This window comes from Anneissia japonica, unplaced genomic scaffold, assembly GCF_011630105.1.
Source record: "Anneissia japonica isolate Jap-2015-1 unplaced genomic scaffold, ASM1163010v1 scaffold287895_len483588_cov180, whole genome shotgun sequence".
In the NCBI taxonomy this organism is placed as follows: Eukaryota; Metazoa; Echinodermata; class Crinoidea; order Comatulida; family Comatulidae; genus Anneissia; species Anneissia japonica.
In genome coordinates, this window is record NW_022701552.1 from 322,645 (window position 1) to 335,023 (window position 12,379).

The window sequence follows — 12,379 nt, forward strand, 5'->3', positions numbered from 1 at the left end:
ATAGTTTTGATAAAAATAAAGGTAGGCCTATAAATTTTGGTTTATTGCCGTTTTGACTTAGGCCTATTGCCGTTTTGACTTATTACCGTTCTGGTTGAAAAATGTTGCCGTTTTGGTTTTTTGCCGTTTTCCTCATTGCCGTTTTGACTTATTTCCGTTTTGGTTTTTTGCTGTTCTGTCCAGCAACCCCCTCCTCTCTAGGCCTAGCGGGCCTAGCTAGTAGGCCTAGTAGTAGTAGGTCTAGGCTAGTAGTTAGTAGTAGTAGTAGGCCTACTAGTAGTAGGCCTAGTAGTAGTAGTAGGTCTAGGCCTAGTAGTAGTAGAATAACACTGTTCATATATTTTTTGAATATTAAAAAAACACACAAACTGTTGGCCTATATTAATAATTAGAGATTTCAAGTCTTCTAGGCCTTTTACTCGGTTATCTGGCTGCCGTCGATTGCATACCACACTGTGAAGAAGGCGAAGTTTATATCGGCCTAGGCCTAGCTAGGTCTAGGCCTATGCCTACCTATGCCAGCCGTGACATCACGATTCACAGTCACAAAATTGACCCACGAAAGAGGATAGGACGGGATACTTAGGCCTACGTTTCATTCAATGTTATACAACAGAAATGCCACTAATGCACACATATTCAGCATTAAAGCTTACCTTCCAAAATATTAAACAAAAATCATCTGAATAAGTGTGATATTTCTATGACTGTAGTAAAATTTTCAGGTACAATGTGCAAAAAAGTCTATCACGTTGCGTTTCCGCAAAACAGCACTGTTTGTAGTGAAAACTATGGCGTCGATATGATTTATTTTTGGAATGGGAAAAACCCAGATCCTGTTGCATTATTCATGAGGAAGTTCAATTGCTCATTTTAATATTCAAGATATTGTGTCTTGCTTTATATATTCGTTAAATAATAATTAGCTACCAAAATATTTACACAAATCATATTAATGTTATGCCATACGAGACTTTATCCTGTGATTATCTATTGTTATAATTATATCTATTGATATAAACTCCATCCAAGTAGGCATTAGAGTGAAGTGTGTGAAGACGATGAATAAAAATGCGGACATCGACGATGACAATATTGAGAACAAAATTGTAATTACACAGAATCACATTTTGGTTGTCCCTGCAAATTTCAAGAGAGTGTAAATAAACATAAACATAAAAATAAATAAATAAATGAATAAAATAAAATTAATTAATTAATATAAAAAATAATTATTATTAAATGAAGAAAATATGAAATTATTTTTACATATCATCTAAGTACGGCCTACATTAGCATAATAATGAAGGGTTCCTATGCCATCAAAAGTCTATAACTCTAGAAAATATATATACAGTACTTTATTCCCGAGTTCTATTTGATATTACATTACCAATACAGAGGCATCTTATAATTTCCCATTGTATTGGGCTGCATAGACTAATAATATAATATATTTAGTTCTCTCTCTGACTGTTTAGTTATACATTTTATTTTTTGCTTATCAATTAAGACACTCAGCTGAGACCCACCATCCTGCCTATATCTGGCAAAAAGGAATTAATGATATACCTACCAATATTACAAAAAACAAAAGGAAAAAAAATCATCGGAAAATCTGCATCATCTCTAATGAAATCTCAATAAGGCTCTACCGCAGACAAAACAATACATGAATTATATCAGTTCATCCGTTCATAGCAGATACTATATATTAACAGAACACGACTTTCACATGTATTCCTTACCTATAGTATACCATGGATGAATTCCATGATTAAATCATCAAAACAAATTCTGAATTTCAATAACTCAGGTTGGCCCAACTGCAACAGTGAAAATTATGGCGTCGAGTGGGGTTTTTTTAGAATGGGAAAAACCCATGTACATTGCGTAATCATGCTCGTCCAATAACTATTCACGAATTTGGTTCGTGAAAGATTAACTACTAAATACACATGTAAAAGACCAGATACTTATTCATGTAAAAGACAAAGATAGGGGAAACGATAAAAAAAAAAGAAAAAAAAAAAAGAGAGAGAATGAATTTTTTAAATAATACAGAATGTTATCGCTACACAATACCTCACCACAATAAAATAATAGGCCTACACATGGTTTCCAGAAGTCAAACCTTTAAATTAACTCAAGGATTTTGATAAATCGTTAATAACCAAGTCTACAACTGGCTTATCACACCCCTTTGCATATAATGGAATCGGTTGTGGCACAACGCACGAGATTTCGGGTTTTAAAAAATTACGTGAGGGAGGAGACAACTGTTCAAAATTTTAAGAAAATGGGACCAGATTTTTCATATTTTTGCGTAAAATGGGTCAACTTTCAAGTAAATGGGTACACAATATTTGAATATAGGCGTAAAGTGGGTCCACCCTGATATCGTACAGAACTAATTGAAAATCCTGGCTAAGGCATTGATTATAGACTGTTTACTTTGCTATTATAACAAATAAAAGGTGTGTAGCCACGTTAGTCTGCGGTAAAACAAGTAGAAACGACAAATCCCAGCACTTTTATAGAATACCATACGTTCTTAGCTAGTTTTCGTCCAAAGTGGACGTCTTAAGTCAACTGTTAGTGTTGTTTTAAAGTGTTGAGATTTGTCACTTCTTATATTTTGCTATTATAAGTTTTAATTTTATATTTCTAAATTTAATATTTGTACATTTTGAGGTGTCGGTTTATTGGTGGTATTTGAATAATCATTGTGTTATTGAATTTAAATATTTAAATTTTAGGTAATTGTAAATAATAATTTTTGTTAGGTTATCATTAATAGTAAATTCACAATTTTTAATTAATTTAAATAATGTTAATTGTATTAATCATATTTTTTATGTATCTTTCCATTAAATTGATTGTCTTTCCATATTGTAGATATTGAATTAAAATTTTTAATTGATGATCTGTATTGTATTTTAATAATTTGGAATTATTGTATATTTTTGTTAGGTAATTATTAATATTTATTTTTTGACTGAATTTCATTTTTTTAATTATTTTATTAATTAGTATAATTAAAAAAAATTATAATATAATTAGTATATGCTACTAAGAGTTTACTTGATTAAGCAGTATAAAAATAATCGTGAGGAAAATACATTGGACTATAACCACTCGAAGCGGCGGAACGACGAATCATCCGGGCAATGGTGGTGGGCAAGCTGAGAGGGGGAGGGGGAGGGGAATTTGACCTGTCAGACAGGCTTGGACCCCCTGTCGTCCGACGAATGACTAGGTCGATCGTCAGGACAAAAATTTAAAAGAATATTAATTTGCCTACAAATAACGTTATTTTGATTGTCAATTCCTAATATTGTGATCTAAAACGGCACATTTTCATCATCATCTTCCGTTACTGTGCATAACTTCGGTTGAGTATACTCGCACATTGTGTTGTACAGCACTCATGTATGTCGCAGTCAAAAGGGAAAGAAAAGGAAATAAATAAATATAAATAAAAAATAAATAAATAAATATGTATAATTTATATATATATATCTTGTACCTGTCTCTTATACACATCTAGATGTGTATAAGAGACAGGGCCTATGCCTACCTATGCCAACGGATTTTAGACTTTTATATTGTGACTCATTGATTTATCTCGATATAGACATAAACCTGTCTCTTATACACATCTAGATGTGTATAAGAAACAGGTTCCTCTGGTGGCGAAGCACTCTGTGACCCTCCACAATGTTTTATCGCCAAATGTTCAAATCCATACAAACTACCCAATTGCTGTAACATTTGCTGTCTCTTATACACATCTCGCTACCCCTGGTCATTACAGAATAGGATAAAAAAAAACAAGAGTCGAAATGGACTGAATAAGAAATCACAATCTGTAAATTTGCCAATAAAAACAACTACATTCAGATTCTTATTATTAACTGGAAAATATTCATGCCTGACGACATACATCAATTTCGTCGTGCTTATTTTTTTACTCTCATTCTTGCAGGATACATACTGACTCTTCATTGTACTCCGGGTTGTCTCTTTGTCTATCGAGGACTTGATTGATAGTGAAATCTTTTAAAATTTTCTATTCGTCTAAAAACCTGATAAAATGAAGGGTGGGGTGGGGAAGTCAAATAGTTTTGTATTAAAGTGGGTATTATTATTGTCTACTGTATTTGTCAATCAAACAGAACGTGATCGTTATTGACATGTGGTATTGACACTATTTTACCATCTTTGTTTAACCTAAGAGATGCCATAGTAACAGCACTCCTTAGTTTAACTATCGTCATTTTAAATATATCTTACAGTACAGTAGGACTACCAGCAGCAGGTTGCAGCTAGTGTTACTTCCAAAGGACAACGCAAAGTAAGACCATTCGAGTGTTCTAAATAATCAACTTAGGCCTATTATTGTTTTATATCTTCCTCTCTGAGAGCCTTCTTCTTTATTGTAAGATAAGGAAAATGTTAAAAGATTTTATTCAACGTGTCCAACTTCTTATACATGGCTTATCGTACTTGTCTTTTTCATCAAAAAAATAAAAACTTTAAAACAATTTCCTTTAACTTTCAGATTGTGCAACCATGGCGACGACTTCATCACTATTTCTGATCTACCTTGTCATATCCATCTCACAATGCATTGCATCTTCCAACATAATCCAGTGCTCAGCAATTAATGGTTGTTTGGAATACACAAATTTCCCAGACCATCCATGTCCCGTGTGTGTAAAACAAGGGTGAGTCCCCTTTGTATGGGTGCACGCGTACGTGCGCATACATTCATTCATGGTCGTAGTAATTATTACCTCCGCCAACGAAGTTGGCAAGAGGTTATGCTTTTGCTTGTTCATTTATTTAGCTATTTATTTGTCTGTCGGAATATTTGTTGTGAACAGCCTAGGCCTACAGCCCAGAGCTTTTATCAGAAATTCATTAAACTTGGTCAAACTTGGTCACAATGTTCCATAACCAAAGATCTTTAAGTATTTGAATGTTGAAGGGTAAGGGTTAAAGGTCAATGCCACAATAAAAAAAAAAACATTTTTTGAAACAGTTTTATCAGAAATTTGTCAAACTTTGCCACTGTTACCAAAGATCTGAACATTTATACTGAAGGGAATTATGATGTGGGAGGAGATATGCACACTCCGAGTGCCCTCTAGTATCTAGTTCTAAATATATTCTGCACGAGCCAATTCACATTAAATTCTCTCGGTTTTTGTTTTTTTTTTTTGGTTTTTTTTTTGATTAGTCTCGGTCTTCCACATTATAACCATATTACCAAGGAACAGTGAAATTTCACTTGTGGGCCAGACTGAAGTCAAAGTGTGCCAAAATTAATTACTCATTACAGAAGCAAATCTAAGCGAGTACAAGACTTATTTAGAGGTTTTCATACCCGTAGAATTCAATAATAATGTCATGCTATATTAATTCCGTCCTCAATCATATTAGGCCTATATTGTAAAAGTATCGATATGGTCGTTTTATGTCTTTTTTGATAATTCTCAGTGTGAACGAGGAGGCTTTTGCTATCGTCTTTGACAGGTACTGTACCACCAGGATAGCAATGCTTTTTTGCTACTCTTATTTTGGTGTAAGAAGGCGTCTCATTTTACTATAGAGCTACAAAGATGGACAATTTTTCATCTGTCGTGAACGATTCCGGTTTGCTCCTCAGGGGTGACGCCAGCAGGGGGAGGGGAAGGGGCAGGGTCCCCGTCGAGGAGAGGTCCCCCACCCCCCAGCGTTGGGGAGATAAACTACAATTCGTCAGGGAGAAATACAATGTGTATGTATTTTCTACATATTAGTGGACTTTAAAATCGATTCTTCTTGAACGCCCCTTGCAATGCTGCATAAAGAAGTTCAGTGCGTACATTTTATGTCAACATCTCTTGCTTGTACTTTACCCTTGTGTGAACTCTCTGGAAAGATCCTCCCATACTTCGATAGGACGTCCCGGTTTGGGTTGTTTTTAAATTTCTTGGAGAGCTTTTCCTACGCTTTGCATGAACTGGTTGAGTAGACGAGCGTACATCCCTCTGATTTGCGGTTTGCTCTAATTATTGTGTCTCAAATGTACGAAAACAAGACTAATATAAGTGCGTCTAGCTCGAAAAGTTGCAAAAAGTAGCAGCTAAATTTGGTACCATCATAAAGCTAAAGCTATACTGAAGATGGTGATGTAAAAATTAAAGCATGAATCCACATGAATCTAAACTTTCTCTCCTACTTTTCTAAAAATAGATTTTTAAATATTTTTTCTGTTGTTTAAACAACGATTTATTATTGATGCAAACTTCAAATGTAAACCAAAACATATATTTGTGTTCCCCAATTTATATACAAGAAACGCGTACATTTTGAAGCAATTCCGAATTGTCTGTAAGAAAAAAAAACGTGGTTTGATATAATGTAGTAAATTATAGCATTTGAAATATTTAAAGAGAAATTTCCGACATTTGTTGAAAAGTACCACCCTTAAAATACGTTCTAAAAATATATTTTTAAATATTTTTTCTGTTGTTTAAACAACGATTTATTATTGATGCAAACTTCAAATGTAAACCAAAACATATATTTGTGTTCCCCAATTTATATACAAGAAACGCGTACATTTTGAAGCAATTCCGAATTGTCTGTAAGAAAAAAAACGTGGTTTGATATAATGTAGTAAATTATAGCATTTGAAATATTTAAAGAGAAATTTCCGACATTTGTTGAAAAGTACCACCCTTAAAATACGTTTAAATGTAAAATATTTTCAGGATAGATTAACCAGGGTATACCCATCTTCAATCATGTGAAAAAAAGTGTAAAAGCTATAGTCACCAAAATGGACTTTTGGCACACTTTGATTTCGCCCTGGCCCACTGTGCAACGTCGGCCCAACTGTTGTCACCAACCTCCACTAACGTTTACCGACGTCGGGCCAACAAAGTACTGTGACGTTGGGACAACGTCTATAATCACATCCTAATATTTACAACCTCTAACCAACGTCGGACCAACGGTTGTAACCAACCTCCATTTCAAACGTTTACCGACGTCGGGCCAACAGTGTTCTGTGACGTTGAGACAAGGTCTGTAATCACATTTAATATTTACAACCTCTGGCCAACGTCGGCCCAACAGTGGTAACCAACGTCTATTTCAAACGTTTACCGACGTCGGGCCAACAAAGTACTATGACGTTGCGACAACGTCTTTAATTACATATAATATTTACAACCTCTAACCAACGTCGGCCCAACGGTTGTAACCAACCTTCACTACCGTTTACCGACGTCGGGCCAACAAAGTACTCTTACGTTGCGACAACGTCTGTTATCACATCCTAATATTTACAACCTCTAACCAATGTCGGGCCAACGGTTTTAACCAACCACCATTTCAAACGTTTACCGACGTCGGGCCAACAACATACTGTGACGTTGAGACAACGTCTACAATCACTTCTAATATTTACAACCTAGTCAACGTTGGACCAACGGTAGTATCCAACCATCTTTTTAGTAGTTTGCCGACGTTGGGCCAGTAACAAATCGTGACGTTGTACCAACGTCCGTAGTCAGACTGAATATTTACGAGGGCTTACCAACGTTGGGACGACATCGAAAAATCGACAAATATATTCATACGTTGGGCCAACGTGAAATTCCAATGTTGGTTTGACTTACCTCTCCGACCAATTTTTGCAACCAAACACCAACGTCCTACCAACGTCAGATATCTGACCCCGACGCTTACCGACGCTTTCCAATGTTTACCAACGTTGGGCCAACGTCGCTTTGCTAGCTGGGTTGACCCCACTACGGACATTCTGAAATTACTTTATCAACATGGAGAGCAGATTGTGGCCCAGCAGAGACAGCTAGATTCATTAATTGCAAATAAATCCAAAGCGGATACAAGAGTGTGCTACAACTGCCAAAAACCTGGTCATATTAGCAGAAACTGCAGACAAAAGAAATCAACTCAAAGACAACAAACCCGACAACATTTAAACGAACAATACCAACCGCTGAGAGCCAAACAGTGGGTGAGTTAATGGGAGGCTCAACTTTTTACAGAGAGCTGTTGGAAGATGCCCAGAAACTGTACTTTGTGAGGGAGGTTCAGATGATGTAAGATTTGAACTTCGGTGTCTCCTTGACTCCGGCGCACAAGTATCGACGATTACTGAGTCGTTTTACAAGGAATGTCTCGCAGATACTTGGGATGTGTCTTCCTACATCCGCATTTCTGGAGCGCAGGGCCTAGCAGTTCCCTTTGTTGCATACGTTGAGCTCTCAATTAAAGTTAGAACAGAACATTCACAAACTTAGGATTCCTTATTGTGCGGGATCCATCCAACTCTCCGATATCAGAAAAGAAAAAAAGGAGTGCCTGGTGTGATTGGTTCGAATATCTTCAGAGATATGAGACGGGTCTTACACGCAGAACTTGGTGATGACTTTATCTTAAAGATTGTTAACATGTCTGCTGATGGACGCAAGTGGGCAAATATATTAGGTCTTTATGAGGAGGAAACCGCATTAATGAATATGGTACACGCCCATGGTCGATTAGCTGGAGACCAGCCTATTCTTGTACCTGCAAGAAGTCTGAAAACCATAGAAGGTACTACCACCCAACAAGTAAAACCTACCGTACATCACCCTTTCTCATCGAAGAAAACCATACTCACTCTCTACAAAATGGAGTAGCCATAATCCCTACATTGGTAAATATAAACAACACAGGGCTCGTCAAATTCCAGTTAATGAACGTCTCAAATTCCGATATATACCTGCAGCCACGAGTTCCTGTTGCGACCATCACAGGTCCAGCCGGAGCCGACGGTGACTGTTCGTCAAGTTAACCAACAAGACGTAATTATTGAAGAAGCGAGTTCGATGACCAGTTCAACCAATCCAATTCAGAGTTTGATGGAACGAATGACTGTGGATGAATTAGTTAGTAGTGACCCAGTAAATCTGAAGAAGTAGAAGATTTAATCGAGAAACATTATGATCGTTTTAGCCAAGACGAATTCAAAATAGGTTATTACGATAAAATCCGTCATAAAATCGACAATCACCCTGTACGTGTTCCTCATCGCAGAATTCCTCCACATCAGTGGAATGAGGTGAGGGAATATCTACAAAAATCCATCCAACACGGCATTATCCAACCATCTTCTAGCCCGTATGCCTCAGCTGTTGTCCTGGTTCGCAAGCGTGATGGCAAACTTCGTCTATACCATCACAAACACACAGCACAGTGTAATATTTTACCAGTGGCTGCATAGGAACATGAACCCTCACAGAGGTCTTATTCAGGAAATGCTCTTGTAATATTTTTATATAATAATATAACGTACACCTATTTCATTGATTCACATTAATTTGTTGTTGAAAATTCCTTTTGAATGATAATAAAGTGGGGAAAGATTATTTCAGTTTAACTATAATATTATCTTACGACTTATGACTATACCTTCGCCAACGTTTTGTAGTTGCCTCTACGAGGACCAAGTTTACCAAATTGGGGAAAACTTCCGACCCGATGATTGTACCTCTTGCACGTGTCACATTGGTAACTATAATTATATTTTATAATTATTTTTCTTTATAATTTATTATGTTATTTAATAATTATAATATTTATATAAGCCTAATATAATTTTATTAAAAATACTGTTATCATAAATTACTTCCTCATTTCCTCCTTATTATTTTTTATATTGAATCTTGAAGTTAAAGTTAATTTATCAGCATCATAGACATGATAAGTAGTATGTATAATGTGTATAATCTTGGTTTTTGGGTGAATCTGGATAGATGGAATATACCGCTGCAGAGGTATGAGATGCAGAAAACCAAAGTGCGCCAACCCCGTCAAAGCGGCCGGCGAGTGTTGTTCCACTTGCCCAAAGGAGAAACGTGAAGGTAAGTGCCAATGCCGTTGTGGCGTTTAAAAATCATATCGTTTCAAAAAGCGGATAGAATAACATTGGAAAGAAAAAATAAACTGTCAAATTGCATGTCTTTGAGAATCACTGTCAATGACAGTATATATAATATGACATTTTGTTCGGCAAGATCAAAACGAATGTTATACCTAATTACAGTTATATTGTGAAAGAAAACACTGAATTCCTGGAAATAATAAGATTAACAAAGAGGTCATGACCGGTCCATAACCAGCATAGATAAATGAAAGAAGAAAGAAGAACAATGCGATTCATGTATGCTTATGAAATGGAATAATTCCAAGTGAATGAGGATCTTAATTTCACAGCATTATGGACAAAAGAAAACTTAATTAAAATTTAAAAAAAAATACTTTAACAAATTTCGCACTTTCAAAATCTTTTTCTTAAAAATATATATATATATATATATATGTATAAAGCATTACCACAAGACGATTTAGAGTTTATCTCTTCACGTATTACATTATATATATACATATATATATACATATATATATATATACATATACATATATATATTATATATTATATATTATATATAATATATATATTCATGTCTATATATATGTATATTATACATACATATATATATGCATATATATGTATGTATATATGTATAAATATGTATATATATGTATGTATATATATGTATATGTGTGTATATACATATGTATGTATATATATATATACATACATAGTGGTGGATCCAGGATCCGTTGCATTTCTTGGTACATTCCCTACAGTGGCGGATACAGGAATTTGAAATAGACCGGGACCCAAAGAGGAATTTTCAGAGACGGAGATTCTATATTACCTCAGTTCCACCATGGTTGGGGCTGAGGTAAGTAAACTTATGACTATAACACCTCTAGACAACCGGAAATGGAACTCTTAAACTCAAAATTTGAGAGTTAAGAATTTTCTTTTTTCTCATTAAAAAAAAAAAAAAAAAAAAAAATGTGACAAATTTAGGGGGACCCGGGCATATACTGTACATAAACAAATAAATAATGATAAATAAAGTGCTCTAATATGAACGATTCATTATGGTCCTATTCGAGCATGTATTTGTTTTTTATAATTACGGTGCTTACGCAGCAAACCAAGCAGGCTTATACTATCTTTTTATTTGCGAACTTGCCTATTTTTTTCAGTTTTGACGTGCACTTTGTTGAATGGCCAAACAATCCTACATCAAGTTGGTGAGTCCGTCAAGGTGGATACATGTGGACGCGAATGCATCTGTTCCTCTGGTGGCGAAGCACTCTGTGACCCTCCACAATGTTTTATCGCCAAATGTTCAAATCCATACAAACTACCCAATTGCTGTAACATTTGTCTGCCATAAAATTAACAGAAATGGTCCTGGAACAATCTTTTTATTTTGGCACTAACATTTAACTAAAACGATGAGTCTAAAGACTAACTTAACTTAGGAAGCAAACTATCATTAGGCCTATAATAAACATTTTTTGGTAAAGAGTATGTCGGTGAATTAGTTGCCGTCAAATTAGTTGTCGTCAAAATTATTTTGGTGACATGTCATGTCGGCAAAATAATCTGCATGTCGGCGAATTAGAACATTAGGTCATTTGACGTGGACAACAAATAGTCAATGGAAGGTTAATTCAGTCCATCGGCGGAAACTGTTATCTGATTCCTTTGCCGATCATGAAATAAAATTTAGTAGGCCTACCCATTGAGGTTTTACTTACTAGAGGCATACTTAGTATATATTTTTGCGGAACTAATACAGTTTCAGTGTATATACATTGGTAGCTAGGCTACCTACGGGAAATACCCGCTGTTATTTCTTACCTTAGTCTTTTGATGTAGCCGACGACTGAAAATAGAAAGCAAAAGTTTCTGTGGTGGTAATGGGCTCAGGTCGATTAAACAAAATGGACAGAATTGAAATTTAACTGACACATGTTGACAATATCAGATAGAATATCACTATATATTCACTAGCGAATCCCTATTACAAACATAAAATGTAAATCATTATTATTGAAGCTCATGGTAAAAGCTGTGTTGTGTAAAAATATAAGATATATATATATATATATGATATATATATATATATATATATATATATATATATATATATATCAACATCTGAGTATTATCAGATAAAACAGATGCATAGCTCAGTTAATAAAACTTGTAATAACCACATGACCACCACTATGGAGATCAATTCGGATCTGCTCAATTCTATCACTGATTCCATTTATACTGGAGGGCCACAAAGCTATAGTGCACCGTCTTACAGATATGACGTTTTTAAAAGAAGTTAGTCCTATGCGCACACTATTCGTAAAAAGTAGGTTATTGTTTCCCATTGCACTACCAACTTCAACAAGATCCCACTGGAAATAAGCCTTCGACTTTTCTTCTCTA

The 12,379-nt window shown here is 35.2% G+C and overlaps 2 protein-coding genes across 4 annotated transcripts in view; one reads left to right on the forward strand and one right to left on the reverse strand.

Annotated features, from left to right (window-relative positions):
* LOC117103609 (nuclear factor NF-kappa-B p105 subunit-like) overlaps window positions 1-1,830 on the reverse strand; it is a 39,462-nt gene extending 37,632 nt beyond the window's left edge. For 2 of the 3 annotated variants that reach the window (XM_033244191.1, XM_033244188.1), the window contains exon 1: window positions 657-796. The gene's annotated coding sequence lies outside the window, so the exon portion shown is untranslated. Of the gene's footprint in view, window positions 1-656; window positions 797-1,748 lie in introns of those variants that run through there. The other variant, XM_033244190.1, reaches the window with a different exon arrangement.
* A 2,297-nt stretch (window positions 1,831-4,127) lies between these two features.
* Window positions 4,128-12,022, forward strand: LOC117103624 (cysteine-rich motor neuron 1 protein-like). The gene is made up of 5 exons (XM_033244207.1): window positions 4,128-4,357; window positions 4,565-4,730; window positions 9,497-9,576; window positions 9,822-9,929; window positions 11,131-12,022. Exons 2-5 carry the CDS (start codon window positions 4,576-4,578, stop codon window positions 11,322-11,324), a joined length of 537 nt encoding a protein of 178 aa, XP_033100098.1. The 5' UTR covers window positions 4,128-4,357; window positions 4,565-4,575; the 3' UTR covers window positions 11,325-12,022.
* The last annotated feature ends 357 nt before the right edge of the window (window positions 12,023-12,379 follow it).